The sequence below is a fragment of the Mytilus galloprovincialis genome, chromosome 1 (assembly GCF_965363235.1).
Source record: "Mytilus galloprovincialis chromosome 1, xbMytGall1.hap1.1, whole genome shotgun sequence".
In the NCBI taxonomy this organism is placed as follows: Eukaryota; Metazoa; Mollusca; class Bivalvia; order Mytilida; family Mytilidae; genus Mytilus; species Mytilus galloprovincialis.
Genome location: NC_134838.1, coordinates 103,614,858 through 103,632,023, shown reverse-complemented (window position 1 = coordinate 103,632,023; position 17,166 = coordinate 103,614,858). Strand labels below are relative to the sequence as shown.

At 30.0% G+C, this 17,166-nt stretch overlaps 1 protein-coding gene across 1 annotated transcript; it reads right to left on the bottom strand.

Moving 5' to 3' along the window:
* Positions 1-263: 263 nt before the first annotated feature.
* Positions 264-16,958, bottom strand: LOC143048096 (ras-related protein Rab-23-like). The gene is made up of 7 exons (XM_076221550.1): positions 16,663-16,958; positions 15,420-15,505; positions 8,346-8,422; positions 6,289-6,368; positions 3,553-3,635; positions 2,087-2,173; positions 264-928 (listed from the first exon to the last, which is right to left on the bottom strand). The coding sequence occupies exons 1-7, from the start codon at positions 16,815-16,817 to the stop codon at positions 744-746; spliced, it is 753 nt and encodes a 250-aa protein (XP_076077665.1). The 5' UTR covers positions 16,818-16,958; the 3' UTR covers positions 264-743.
* Between the last annotated feature and the right edge of the window lie 208 nt (positions 16,959-17,166).

The window sequence follows — 17,166 nt, the reverse complement described above, 5'->3', positions numbered from 1 at the left end:
GCTAAAACTACTGGCTTTTTTATATGAAATTTGTGTAAGAATTACCAGAGTTATCTCCCATATGGGAAAGTATTCATATTTTGCATGCAGAGCAAATTATGAAATTTCTCTATAATATTATTATATAATTTTTTGGCACTCTTAAAGGGAAAATCCCTGTATATTCATAGCTGTGCTAAAAGTCTAATTTGCTCAATTCTAAATATGTACTTTCGCAGAAATCCTTAGTATAGGTGAACCTTATACAAATTTAATTCTTAAATTTGTTATAGAACAACACTTTTCTATTGGGAAAATTTGGCACATACATGTGTATCAAATGAGATAATCCAACCAAATTATTGTTCTTTAAATAGTTAAAAAAATAAATAAAAAATACATTCTTAGTGTTTTAACAAAAGTTGCACATACAAATTATACTTCATTTTAAAATCTGGGATAAAAAATTAAGACTAAGAGACAGAAAAAGCTGCATAATACAAAATATCACAAAATTCTTTGTTTTCTTCATCATTTTAACACCTGACACACACACACACAGTAAAACATGTTTCTGCGTTACTGTGATTCTCTTGATTAATGTAAAAATAGTTACATAAACAGACTGTCTTATAGTAGTATTCTCTATTGGTCAATTGGTCAGGTCTTTCCATATCTTTAATATCCATGGTTGGATATTTACTGTTGTCAGGAACAGCACTAATTATTTTATACCAGACAATGATATCACATTGGACTAAAGACTATAATATTACACATTTATCTTTAACAACAGATTTTTTGCCCTTTGTCCGTCGTTTACTGGGTTCTAATTTGATTGCTCCATCATCGTGATGATTTCTGTATTTATGTTTATTATTTTTTGTACCATTCTTTTCTTTCACATGGTTATCTTTACTATTGTTTATAGGTTCAGAGTCCATTAAACCTAAAATATAAAACATCCATGTATAGAAAAACATCAATTGTTGTTCTTTTCAAATATATCCTTAAGGTGGTACCCAACACTTTAACTAAAATTAATTTGGCTCGTTTAACTTTCTTGAAATTTTGACAAAGTATTAACTTTGACCCTTTGACAAAAATATAAAAATTTTAAAAAATTTTAACCAACTGTTTTATCAGAAAAATTACACTGGTTATATAGCAGTTTGACAAACACTTATTTTGATCATTGAGAAGCTTAATATTCCCTTAACAACACAAGGTAATTAAAACGTTTAGCTGATTTTACAGAGTTATCTCCCTGTAGTGTTAGGTACCACCTTAATCTCCCTTTGCAACATTCGATATTAAGATGTATTGTTATGCATAAAAATAAGTCAATGTTATATATTTTAGGAAAAAGAGAAAATATATAGAAGTTTATTCGTTCCAATGCAAATCCATCCAAGATACTATTTAACAATGGAATAACAAATACATCAAGCATATCGTTGCCAATTTATTCAAACAGTCTTTTGCCATTGAGTTGTCCCACTTTCCTTGACTTGTGAATTTTGATTGTCGCCTTGGTATCTTAATCCTATTTTGTTTCATATCTTAAATTTCATGTCTACCATTATAGGTGAGATAATAATTAACATATTATTGTCTTTTATAAATGCCCTTTTTCTCTCTCTTCTAGTACACTTTATATCATTGACAGCTTCAGTTAGAGCTCATGTTTGCCTTGTTTATGCATTGTGATGCTGTGGAATCATTTATTTTCATTGATACATGCCTTTTTTTATTTGGATCAAGGAAACATTGCATTTTTGTGGATGTTCAATATCATGGTTTTCGAAAGTCTGCTTACCAGCCTTAAAAACGTGTACTTCTTTTTCAACATTAAAATTTGTAGTTTATTGTTATATATTATATGCCCTTAATCCTGGAAAATTCCATAAATAATAAAGAATTCACAGTAGTTGTTCGAGTATTTTGATAAGTTCTGGAAACCAATACAGTCAGGCATGCAGACAATTCTATTATGATTCTGTTGCTACATGTGTTTTTTTCTTCTTCTTTGTAGTATTGTTCAAAGATGACTTTTTTTAGTTTATTGTCCTGTTTCTCACTTCATACATAAATAAAAAAAACTTACTTGTTCCTATAGTTTTTGGCAAATACTCTTCCTCCTCTTCAACTTCATTTATCTGTTCTAAGTATTTTTCTGATAAATATCTAAACACTGTAAATAAAAGAATTCTATATTTTAAAACAAGTTTATTGGTTTTTTTTAAACATCATTGGTCCAAATCTAAATCAAATTCAATAAAATAGAAATGCAAAATGGTCATTTATGAATTGCTGAATATTTTGTCAGATTAAAAATTCATCAACAGTTTTAAATCCTATAACAGCCACAAGGAATGGTTCAACTTTTTTTATAATTTTGATCAAACACAAATTTCACATTTTGCAATTACATAATAAAAATATTGAATTACATGCTCTTACACAAAACATTATATGTTTTCCATAAATAGCAGAAAAATTCAAAATAATCAATTAATCAATTAGATAAATTCCTTATAACTATGTAAACTACTCCTTGTTTGGTCATGTTCAATTTGGTGTTCATATTGCTCATTTGTTGTCTGTAATGTTCTGTGTGTTTATGTTTTTATGCCCCACCTACAATAGTAGATGGGCATTATGTTTTCTGGTCTGTGGCTCTGTTCGTTCCTCTGTGCGTCCGTTCGTCCGTTCAGGTTAAAGTTTTTGGTCAAGGTAGTTTTTGATGAAGCTGAAGTCCAATCAACTTGAAACTTAGTACACTTGTTGCTTATGATATGATCTTTCTAATTTTAAAGCCAAATTAGACTTTTGCCCGCAATTTCACAGTCCACTAAACATAGAAAATGAAAGTGGGAGTTTCAGGTTAAAGTTTTTGGTCAAGGTAGTTTTTGATGAAATTGAAGTCCAATCAACTCGAAACTTAGTACATATGTTCCCTATAGTATAATCTTTCTAATTTCAATGCCAAATTAGATTATTACCCAATTTCACAGTCCATGGAACATGGAAAGGATAGTGCGAGTGGGGCATATGTGTACTTGGGCACATTCTTGTTTCAAAATTGTTTTTCACATTCCTGACCTTGTGTTTAGGCGGAATTGGTTTTTATGTTTCTATCTTTAAGAGTCAAATTCTGTTTGTTAAGGTTTCAATTTGTTTCATCTTCAAGACTTTTTTGTGTCAAACTATGTGTGAATGTTTCAGTTGGTTTTCATATTCATGACTTAGTGTGTAGAATTCTGTGTGTTGTTTAAATTTGTTTTCATGTTCATGCCTTTTTTTGTGTAAAATTCTCTGTGTTTACTTATGTAGGAATTGGTTTTAAGTACCTGGCTGTGTATACATTGTTAGCATTATGTAGGAATTAGTTTTCTTGTTTATAATTAGTGTATAAAATACTGCCTGTATGGGTTTCAATAGGTTTTCGTGTATCTACATTTAAGTGAGTAATATTTTTTGTATTTAGGTTAGAATAAGATTTTTAGTTTCCTATATTTGAGAGTGTCAAATTCTGTTAAGCTTTTAGCTGCACATAAATGAGTTTCTAACCTTCCTCTACATTTAAGTTGTCTTTGACAGAGGTTCTATAAAACCTTAATCTTAATCGTTTGGCAAGATTCTCAGCTTCTTCTCTGTAAAATATTAATTTTCAAACATATCTAATTAAACAGATAATTAGAGATCTATTAAAACAAGAGTGCACACGCTGAAATGTCTCGCCTTCTATACTAATCATTGATATTATGTTGATAGTCCTAAGTATAAAGTTAAGCTTTAAAACAACTGTCACATAAACTTAACATTAACCAAGATAACTAAACAAAGACCAATGAACCTTGAAAATGAGGTCAAGGTCAGATGAACCATGCCAGGCAGACATGTACATCTAGCAATGCTTCTATACAACATATATAGTTGACCTATTACTTAAGACTAGAGGCTCTAAAGAGCCTGTGTCGCTCACCTTGGTCTATGTGAATATTAAAGGAAGCAGATGAATTCATAACAAAATTGTGTTTTGGTGATGGTGATGTGTTTGTACATCTTACTTTATTGAACATTCTTGCTGCTTAAAATTATCTCTATCTATAATGAACTTGGCCCATTAGTTTCAGTGGAAAATGTTAGTAAAAATTTACAAATTTTATGAAAATTGTTAAAAATTGACTATAAAGAACAATAACTCCTAAGGGGGTCAATTGACCATTTCAGTCATGTTGACTTATTTGTAAATCTTACTTTGCTGAACATTATTGCTGTTTGTAGTTTATCTCTATCTATAATAATATTCAAGATAATAACCAAAAACAGCAAAATTTCCTTAAAATTACTAATTCAGGGCCAGCAACCCAACAACGGGTTGTCCGATTCATCTGAAAATTTCAGGGCAGATAGATCTTGAACTGATAAACAATTTTAGTCCATGTCAGATTTGCTCTAAATGCTTTGGGTTTTGAGTTATAAGCCAAAAACTGCATTTTACCCCATGTTCTATTTTTAGCCATGGTGGCCATCTTGGGTCACCGGACACATTTTTTAAACTAGATACCCCAATGATGATTGTGGCCAAGTTTGGTTTAATTTGGTCCAGTAGTTTCAGAGGAGAAGATTTTTGTAAAAGTTAACGACGAAGACGGACGCCGGACGCCGCCCGACGCCGGACGACGCCGGACGCCAAGTGATGAGAAAAGCTCACTTGGCCTTTTAGGCCAGGTGAGCTAATAAAAAATAAACCAAAACACAAAAACTTAACACAGTGCAATGAACCGTGAAAATGAGGTCACGGTCAAATAAAACCTGCGCGACTGACATAAAGATCATAAAATATTTCCATACACCAAATATAGTTGACCTATAGCATATAGTATTAGATAAAAAGACCAAAACTCAAAAACTTAACATTGACTACTGAACCATGAAAATGAGGTCAAGGTCACATGACATCTGCCCACTAGACATGTACACCTTACAATCATTCCATACAACAAATATAGTAGACCTATTGCATATAGTATGAGAAAAACAGACCAAAACACAAAAATTTAACTATAACCACTGAACCATGAAAATGAGGTCAAGGTCAGATGACACCTGCCAGTTGGACATGTACACCTTACAGTCCTTCCATACACTGAATATACTAGCCCTATTGCTTATAGTATCTGAGATATGGACTTGACCACCAAAACTTAACCTTGTTCACTGATCCATGAAATGAGGTCGAGGTCAAGTGAAAACTGTCTGACAGACATGAGGACCTTGCAAGGTACGCACATATAAAATATAGTTATCCTATTACTTATAATAAGAGAGAATTCAACATTACAAAATATTTGAACTTTTTTTTCAAGTGGTCACTGAACCATGAAAATGAGGTCAAGGACATTGGACATGTGACTGATGAAAACTTCGTAACATGATGCATCTATATACAAAGTATGAAGCATTCAGGTCTTTCACCTACTAAAATATAAAGCTTTTAAGAAGTTAGCTAACACCGCCGCCGCCGCCGGATCACTATCCCTATGTCAAGCTTTCTGCAACAAAAGTTGCAGGCTCGACAAAAATAGTCTACATACTTATATACAAAGAACAGAGTATAATACCAGTAAATAATTTAATTTTGGATGTAACACGTCTTCTGATTGGCTGATGTTATTTTTTTATCAGCCCATAGACATAATTTAGTCATGTGACCGTGACGTCATCGACGTTTTTTTCATGTTTTGCTACGGTTTAAAAATGGAATTTAGAATTAAATAAGAAATGACTGTAATATTTTTTCTGTCTATTCGAAATTACATAAAAATGTGGTGCACACTGTTAAATAACCCACTACTCATAGACAGAAAAAAATATTACAGTCATTCCTTAAATGTATAAGAATTTAAATCAATTTTATTACTTCAGTATATATCAGACAGCATTAATAATGCAGAGAAGTAACTTATCTGTTTGACAATTATATAATTTAATCTGTCTGTGTTGTTGATAGTAGTTGACACAGTTGATACCGATGTCAACCTTTTTCTGCATTTGCTTCAAAAGTTCTGCATATATACTCATTCTTCATAATGAATTTTAAAATATTAACATTTTTAGGGCTAATATGTGTCCCTTTTCTGATATTTTGATATTTTAATGTCAGCTTTTTTAAATGTAATTTCACATTTACTTTACCTATATTTTTGATTATTTTAGTAGTTTTAATTTTCTTGTACAAATGTTAAGTAGGACAATATGTATCTAGATGAAATATTGTTATATTGTTATATTGGGACTTACGGTTCTACAACAGCATCATCTATGAGATCTATTTTATTCTGTACAATGACCATACCAATCTCTCCTACTTCATCTTCAACCTGCAAAAATCACTCCATCAATTAAATTTTAAAATACAATAATTTAATACAGTTTCCAAAACATCAAACAACCAAAACACTGTATTATCAACATTTGTACCTGAGGTCAGTCAACTGGACAATTTCTATGTGTTTGATAGAAAATAAAATTCATACCTTAAGTGACATTGAAATCAATTTAAAATGTTAACAAAGATTTGCATACAGAGCATCAGAGATCATCCATATGGTTTTTGGTAAGGGCTTGCAATTGTTTAAGTTTTCTATGTTGTGTTTCATATACTGTTGTTTGTTCTTTTGTAATTTTTTTTTTTTTGCCAATGGCATTGTCAGTTTGTCTTTGACTTATAAGCTTTAGTACAAATGCATCCTATAGGTATTTCCTGTCTCGATCAATTTAACAAACTTTGAAAGAATTTGTTTACACATTACATATAAATTTCTTGTGGTGCATGACGACTTTATGAAATAACATGCTTTCAGTATTTAAAGTATGGCTATGTCATGTACACTGTACAGACCTTATTTATCATTACTAAACACCTTGTGGACTCTTCAAAATACAAAAAGAAGAATAATAGATTTTTCCTTTGCCTTTTAAAGGAAACCAAAGCCTTTTCTAGACTGTGAGGAGTATACGAAACATGTATTTCTAAGTGCGGCATTGATTTATGAGAAATATAAGATTAGCTTGTTTATTTTTACAAAATAAATTCAACATATGTAAAATTAGATATATCATCTATTAATATTTGTATTTTTGTAAACCTCATTCAACTGGAATACTGTTGGAATTCTCAAATTTCAGAGACAAAATTACACTTATTGTGAAATTTCACTTCTTGGCTTTGCTAAAAATATCGCACTAGTATCAAAAAAGAAACTTTCATGGTTTTCATATCTCATAATATATTTAAATGTATTTCTGATAAAAAGATATTGAACTTTTCTTGAAGCATAACTTTTTATTCAAATTAGATAATAAAGGTGTTATTAGGTCTGTCCTGTGGGTATTTATTGTAACAAACAAATAATAAAAACTTCTCCCATTTAAAGCTTAAAGGTCATAAGGTAAAGAAGACAATAATAAATAGTCAATTTTCAAATTCATTAATATTCTTAGTAGAAACTAAATTTATGATTATGTTTTAAAATCCTAGCAAATGTCTCCTTCAACTTAACAAACAAATTTTGACACTAAATTTTAAATCATGAAACATACAGACTGCATGTTAACATAGCACTATTGACTGCCATTCAAATGAAAATACCGAACAAAGATGCAGAGATTTTAATATTTTCTTAAGTTTCAATATAATAAAATTAAGTGTATATAACTTAAAACGTAAATTATACTTTAAATTATAGTTTTGAATTTTGATGTGAAATAATACAATTACAGTAAACTATAAATATATATTATTTTTGACACAGGGTTTTGTTTTGAACTGTTGCCTTTTAACATGATAACAATAAACCTTTGACATGACAGAAATTGTACACCTAGATTGTTATACCTGATACACCACCAGAGTTTATCTCGTTCCAGCTTGTTCCTCAGAAAAAAACAATATTTACCTCAAATTTAAATCTTTAGTTTCATTGATTTGTGAAAATAAATTTCCTGTTAAAGTTTGATAAGTTGCATATAACGCAACATCATGATTACTAACGGCTCAGAATTACATGATTTCTATGATGACTAAAATTCAATATCTAATAACAAAAAAAAGAGGTTTTGCTGTTTTTTTACCTAATGAAACAGGTTTTAAGCACTAAACCAAATATGCAAGACAAAATAAAATGTACAAACCCTGATATCAGACAGATGAAAGTCTTGTGAACACTTGAGGTATGTCATTTAAATTTAGAAGTTTAGAAGTCCAGGGGCAAAAAAGTTGCCTCATCATACCATCTCCTTTTATTGTATACAAGCAGAGTCTACCTTATTCGGATAAGCAAATAAATTAATGTTACCTTTTTCTTCCATGATTCAACAGCCTCAAACGATTCCCTGTCTACTGTGGAGAATGCCAACACACATGCCTGAGCACCTATAACATACAGATAATATTCTGTTTTACACAAAATACAACATACAAATAAAAGCAGATTTTGGTAAGGTTATAAAGCAACATAAATGGATGTAACCAATAAAATTGTGAATGGAAATGGGGAATGTGTCAAAGAGACAACAACCCAACCATGGAACAGACAACAGCAGAAGGTCACCAATAGGTCTTCAAAGCAGCAAGAAATTCACGCACCCGGAGGCGTCCTTCAGCTGGCCCCTATACAAATATAAACAGACTCATTATACTATAGTTCAGTGATAATGAACCCCATACTAAACTCCAAATTATACAAGAAACTAAAAATAATACAAGACTAACAAGTTTATTTTACATTTTTGACATCATTTGGACACTAGTTGTCTCATAAGCAATCATACCATGTTTACTTATATTTCATTGTGACTGCTTGAATTTGTACAAGCATCTCTTTATTTTGGCTAACATTATTCCACCCTGGCTACCTACAGAAATATGTTCCTTAAACCATTGATCACATTTATCTTGGTTGTGATATGGAAATTATACCAATTAAGATATTAATTCCTTTGATCAACTTATTGGAGTGGATAATACCCACTAATGACATAAAATAATGTGGTCCTAAGCCAAATAGTTTGAATTTGAATCAAGAATAGTGAACTGATTGATATTTTGTAAAAATGTTATATTAATTTTCTGAAATATTACTTCTAATTATTACTTTTGTTATTAGTTACCTGTCTATTCTGTCATCTATTGTATTTGATTTGTAATTTGTCCTCATGTAACACGTATTTTGTGTCTGAGTGTAAATAAAGAATTGAATTATCTCTCTGCGATGCAAGTTACACCTGTTTAAGACATATATGAATTTTACCATCATAATCATATGTACTGACCATCAATACCATGGCCTTGTTGATACATAATAATGAAGTCTATGTATGAAGTCAGAAGTATCTTGGTACATGATATCAAAGTGGTATTTAAAAGCAATCAGATTACTTTTGATGAGTTCAATATACTCAACAGGTTTGAGCTTTGACTTCACTATAGGACTTTTTTCACAATACACATTTCAATACAATGGTGAAATTGATTACTTAGGTTCATTTCCATCAATATTAATTATTGGTTATTATTTTGTAATCTATCATTAAGGACTTGGACACAATGGATTCAAAAGTGTTTTTTAAATTTAGTCTTTAATTAGAATTCACAATAGGAATTGTCAACATTAATGAATAAACATACTTTACAATGAAATTCATTTTTTACAACAAAGGAATGTACAAAAAATGAAATATAATATAAAGATGACATTTTTTATTCTAATCTGAACAGACTTATTGTCATTGCTGCATGCAAACTTCAAGGTGACACCTATTGTAAGTTTATTGGTAATAATTAAGTGAAGTAACTGGTACAAACGACTGTACCTTTGAATGATGACAGTCTACTTTTTAACACTCACATAATCCTTTATCTACATATTTTTGTCAAAAGAAAGCATATGCAAACCCTGCCCTGACCCAGGCTTGAGAACCTCCCTGATTAATACTGTGTGTATTTTGTCTTTTTGTTAGTTGTTTTTTATGCTTCATGCAAACCTGATGTTTAGCCATTTCCAACAGAATTTTACAGTTTGTACTTGGAATTTTGTAGTTGTGTTGTGACACCACTGTCCCCTGTTAGAGAGGGGGGGTTCAGTGGTCACAGACATATACAATGTATATCCCTGCCCCATTCTGCCATGTAATTTAGCCATTGTAGTTGGTTGCTGTCTTTTTTTTTTCCTTTTTTTTTGGCAATTAGTTTTATTCATTTCAATTGATTAACATTTACACATCATGTCAGGGCCTTCCTTGGTTATGGTTATATTATAGTTTATTCATCATGGATTTTCACTTCTAATACAAAAGCAACAAGGATAGACAACAACAATAATTTGATGTATAAAAATTTGGTCTGCATAGTACAGTTAACAGTTAGTCATCAAAACAGGGAAGCAACAAAACAAGTCACTCCAAAATAGACATCTACAAAATTGTTTACTGTGGCCATAGATTTTAATTGTGAAATATAAAAAATCAATCTTCTCTTTTCATAAACTTTCAATTAAGAAAGATTAATGATGATGTTAATTGATAAACAGATTGTTACATTACAATAATTTCCAACAGGTAATTGATCTTTTATAGCAAAACTACCTTTCGACATGCACTTGGTACATTTGGTATTGGTCATGTTGGTGATACAAAAATGTAGATTCAAGAGCTTGTTCCAGTTATAACTGACATAAAGCATACTTTTTTAAAGTTATTTTATTGGTTAACAAGGATTTGCTTGAAAATTATGACACCTGGGATATTAGTAGGGATTGAGAATGGAAATGGGGAATGTGTCAAAAAGACAACAACCCAACCAAATCGCAGAGTACAGCCTAAGGCCACCGATAGGTCTGTAATTATCGGCACGGGACGTTTGCGCTTTTTCATAGGAGATTTGCGCTTTTTATTTTGGACACTTGCGCTTCAAATCATAGGACATTTGCGCTTTTTAAAAAAGGACATTTCCCCTTTTTACATAGAACATTTGCGCTTTTGCAATATTTGATTGTTATGACTACCTTCCCCTTTTATCTGGGCTTGGGACAGGCAGGTTTGACCTTGAAGAGATAGTCATATTGTTCTTTATGATAAAAAAAAAAAAAAAAATATAGTTTCATAGCACATTTCAAAGCACATTGATATATGTTTTAAAGTTTATATACGGCTAATAGTAAACATTCTAAAGACATAAAAACACGTCAAGTCATTACATGTCAGTTTAGCTTGATAGTTATTGTTATCTGTTCAGACTGTTATTTTGCCCTCATTTCAAATAAATAATCAAGTTTCTCTTTCTCAATTCTTTACTGGGGTGCTGTTCATCAATATAACGAATCTTAATGCAACTCACCGACTGATTGTCAAAAAGATAAAAATATAGCAGGATGAGTCGAATACAACTGTTCAATATAGTGGGCATTGAAGGTTTCTGGACCATTTGTTGTACTAATAACAAATATAAGTTAAATTTATTAACGTGATGATTACTTCTCATTAAAATTACAAGTAGACGATTATAGGTAAAAAGCGCAAATGTCCGGTCAAATTAGTACAGGTGAATCAAAATTAAAAGTGCAAATGTCCATAGTATTTGAAGTGCAAATGTCCTATCGTTTTACAGGTAAAAAAGCACAATTGTCCTGTGCCTGTAATTATACAGCAAAAATAATCACCAGAGGCTGACTTCAGCTGGCGCCCAAATAATAATGTTTACTAAAACAGCAAAAATGGAAGTCACACTAAACTTCGAAACATATAAATTAACCCCAATTAAAAAAAAAAACATACACATTTTTTTTATTAACAGTTTCATGTACATTTTTTAACTAACAATTTTAAATCATTGATCTGTACAAAAATCTGGCACAATCTGCTAGGGACAAAAAACACAATCTTGCACATAATCAGTTTGAAAATATCAATTAATGCTGTGTTTATTATTCTTTTCTACAATTATAATAATATTGAATATTTTTTAATCAGCTTTTTTTAATTATAGCTTTAGGTTTGTTTATTGATTTTCATGCTTTAAAAAATGGTTTGCTACAGAGAAATTAAGTAATAAAGGTTTAAAAGCAGTTCAATTAAATACTTATCAGGGTATATATAATAACATAAATCAATATTGAAATACAAAGTCACGTCCTTGATTACTTTGCTTTTTCATAAAGGTGTTATCAGAGAATGCACCATACAACATCGATTTTAAAATATGCACATAGTTGGTTGTATACAGATATCTATATATAAATCAAATAATAAGAGATAAAAATCATTCAATTTGAGTTTGGAATATTTGTTTAATGTTTTATTGTGATTTCCCTTATCAAGAGCAGTTCAAAAATTGTATCTGCACTTCAGCAAAATTGAAATGGCTCATTAAATTCTTTGTCGGAAATCTAAAAGAATAACTGAAACTAGCATGCCACTGTCCCTCGCTTATGTATATATTTTATTTATCTGAGTATAATTTTCTCTCTGTCCTTTAGAGAACTTGTATGATTAAAAGTGAATATTGATTCTGTTTTCAAAACGTAATAAATACATTTTTTCTTATACTTATAGTTTATGACAATGTGCAAAAACATAAAATCAAAATCCATATGGAAATTATATGAAAACACTTGTAAAAATGAGAAAATTTTGACTTAAAACATGTAAAAATGAAATTGTATTTATCAAAAATGCTAACAATTTACTCAAAAGTTGATATTTTCTTTTTCATTTCTTATTTAAAATGTGTAAGAAGTGAATAATGGATGACTGTATAAATAGTATGCACAACTTGCATGACTTGTGGTTACTTTAAATCTAAAACTCCATCTTTCTATTGAGAGATCAAAGACATTCATTTTAAACATCAATTAACTTCTCATGTAAACAAAATTCAAGCTTCTAATGACACTACTACTTAAATGTCTTTTCTTAGCAAATAATAAGTAAAAAAAGGCCATTATAACTGAAACAAAATCAAAATCATAATATGTTACTGTAAATAGTATATTCAATGGGATATATGTATTACATGAACATGTAGTTATATATTTCTGAGTTTATTATGACGTACATTATCACTGAAATAGTACACATTCTTGCTTAGGGGCCAGCTGAAGCACCCCTGGGTGTGGGATTTTCTATCTGTATTGAAGACCCATTGGTGGCCTTTGGCTGTTTTCTGCTCTTTGGTCAGGTTGTTGTCTCTTTGACACATTCCCCATTTCCATTCTCAATTTTATTCTCATATCTGAGTGGCATCAGCCAAGAAAATATGAGACAACTACATCCAATTTACATAGAAGTACATGTAATAAATAAATAATTTGTCTTTCATGTTGTTTTAAAACAGAATTTATAGTTTTGATAAAACAGGAATAGTTTCATTATCTCAAATTTTCTAGATGCAGTAACACTTTCAGGAGATATTTTGTAGTTATGGACTTGGAATTAAATCTTAATTTGGTCTATTTATCTGTCATCAAATTGATACTTTATCACTGCTTTTGTATGGCAATATGAATCACAGTACGGTCTTGTCTTTTTCTGGTATAATTGCCAAAACCTGAACTTTTTTGGCAATTGAACCAGATACATCTGTGTTCCTCATTATTTAGATAACAACTAAGTTAGAAGAGAAGCAGTTTGTTCCCTTGGAATTGCCTACTATTTATGTATATATGTAAATATTTTGTCAAATTATTTATACTTTTTCATTAAAGTTAAAGTTTTATTTACAAAATGTACATTGCATTTTTATAAGTACTTTAACCTTTAAATGCAGTGTGAATGCATTTATACAAATTAAATGTTATTTTGAAAATGATGTACAAGGATGAAAATATTTGCCACAGTCACTAATTGATGTTATATGCAATTTGAATAATAAAAATGCTTTACAAAACTTGATCTACATGTACCATGCCACTATATGGACTTATTCATTTATCTTAATTCAAACATTTTTTTCTTTCCAATTCAAAGGTAAAAGAAAAACATTTACACAAAATAGTGTGAACTAGTTTAACCCTTATATATGTGGAGCGTCATTTTTACGATAAAATATAGGAAGTACAAATTTATCATCCTCAATGGATTTACTACAATTCAAGCCTCAAAGTAAACATTTTTACCTATTAAACAACACTTTACACCTACTCTTCATGTTCTTTTCCTTCCCCAAGTTTGTAAACATTACCAATGCATTTTATTTCTACTTAAGACAATATTTACAAATGTTGGTCATCCAAGTGAACTTTAATAAACTTCAAATTTTTATGACAAAAATTATTTTTACACATTCAAATAAACTTGGGCAAATCAAATAGTTATAATCTAAATTCCATTCAATTTTCATTTGCAGTTCAGATATCATGTCTAAAATTCATTAAATTTAAATTTACAGGTTAAACATATCAAATGCTTTAAATTTAAAGTAATTTTAATAAGTCTCAAAATTGTAGACTCTTTTCAAACCTTCAAAACAAATCTAATATTGACATGAAAGATTTCTACGTAATTCCTTCCGCTAAACAGTAAATAATAAATCATGTTACCCAGTCTAATCAGCTAAATGTATTTTATTTGGGATTGTAAGGTTTAAATTGGCCCTGCCTTTACACAGTGAAAAGCTAAATTATACATAACTGTACTTAAAATAAAAATGTTAATCCTAAGATTTTAACATCTGTGATTCAGGTCTTTTAAATAAATCTTTTCAATTTTGCATAACAAAACATAAAAATAAGTCTGGCATTGTGACGACTTTAATTTCAAATATATTTTACCGTTTACATTTTGTTATAACAACATTATATTATTTTAATAGCATTCTGCTCTACAGGACCAAAGTTTTGTTACTGTTATGTTTTAATACTGAAATTATTCAGACTAAATGGTGACCAATACAATAAGGTTATTGGTCTGAAAGTCAAACATTTACACCTGCCTGACTTATATAATGTTGTCACAAAACCAGTGCTTTCTTTTCTTCTTTATTTGAAATAAAAAAATACCTACATTTATGTATCAGTTTGCTAATATATACATGTACCATGTGCATATTCTTATACTACATGTAAAACAATACATTTTGTCCTAGACTAGAACCAATAAAAACAAAGGCAACTAATGGCATTTAAGTTGCTTTAAATTACAGAACTCAAACGAAATATTCAGCAATAATATTTCCATTTGTAAAGGGCATAACTCTAGAAATAAAGAAGGATGATTTTAACTAATCTTACCCCATTCACTTCACATTAAAAAATTTCACCATGCGGTAAATGATGGGGGTTGTTGTCTTTATTGTCGTCCATTCACTTGAGTAGGTATATATATAAATAATTATTACAATAAAATTATGCATTTATGTATTATCTATTTTTACACACCTCTGTAATAAGCCTTTGTAATGGCATCAAATTCTTCTTGTCCAGCTGTGTCCCATAACATCAAGCGGACATCTTCAGTGTTAACTCTACAATACAGAAGCACTGTCAGTATAGTGTTCCTACTAAAGTTTTGTTCAGATTGCTGTTTTTACTTCAAAAATAAAAAGAAGTATATACCAAACTGTATCATGAAACCTTTAACTGAAAGTACTAATCATCAATGATGGCATTATTGTTTCATTCTTGAAAACAATACAAAAAGTGGGTAAATATGGAGAATATTAATATAACTGTGGTTGCAAAATAACTTTTAATGCGTCAATTGATCACTACATGTTATTCACTGATATTTAATGTACAATGTTAAAAGTCTATCATTCTTTTTCCCTTTTGGAATACACACTCAATTGAAAACAGGCAACAAAATCAATAAATAATAGCCAATTCTTTTCTTATAATTTTGCCAAAACTTTACCATAAGCAAAAGAAAGTAGAGTGCCAATTCACTTTTATAGTCTGATTACCAGGGGACAGACAACAGACCCATTTGTATTCCTGCCATAGAAGGTAAGGTAAATAAATGTACATCATTAAAAAAAATTGACAGAATTTCTATGCAAGTAATTTTGGTTTTGAATTTCATCAAATGAATATAATAATCTAACATTTAACATTTGAACAGTGCTGATTATGTGTCATTCATTTAATTCTATGCTTTTTACTCTATCTCATTAATAAATATATAGTTCAGCTTTATTTTCAATTTCCTTTTAAAAAATATGTGGTCAAAATGTCAAAAATTGTTTACTCACATTAAAAAAAATAATATGTAAATATTTTCCAAAATTGATCCAAAAAAAAAATAGGTATATATTTTCCTTAATTTATATTCCTAAATGTAAAATTAAAGACTCTAAAGTTTCTGGATCTATGGCTGAAGTCTAACCTCATTAAACCTAGTATATTCACTGAAGACCAACAACAACAAGCCCAGCTCTTGAGCATGTTGAGTCTCCACAGGAATTTTCATTGATCAAAATTTTACTTCAAACTTTCCAGGGATTGCTCTGTTTTCAGGTGATTGAAATGATATAGGAATTGTATAAAAGATTCTCCATACTAGAGTAAATTATTCCTTCAAAGTATTGTTTACATGTGTAGAAGTTTGTATTTGAAGGTTCTTCAATATGCATTTTATATATATCTGCATAATCTAAATTGTACAATAAGATATATAACTTACTCGATTTGTCTCTCTAGAAAGTCCACTCCAATAGTTTTCTTATAATCCTTTGTGAATATTCCTTTACAATAACGCTGAATCATACTAGATTTCCCCACAGCCCCATTCCCCACGACTACTACTTTGATCGCCGTTTCAAATTCTTCTTCTCTCATCTTACCACCCAGTCATTTTAAATTTATAAATAAAACAAATGTATCTTTAACAAAACCAATTAACAAATAGAAACAACAGCATAATTTATAATGTTTAACAAACAGTGATGTCTTCCAGTGATAGAACCTTAATAGGACCTTAGTGCACAAAGTTTCTGTAAATCTTAATTTATGTACACTGTAGGCGCAAGTTCCAGTGTGAATGCTCTTAGTAGCAGGTTTTTACACCGTGCTTATTTTATATCCAAATGCCTGTTTCTTGCCAATCCAGTGTATGTCTTCTCTTCAAAAGATAAATCTGAAATTGAAAGTATTGTCAGTTAATAACTATTCATCCAAACAAAAACTG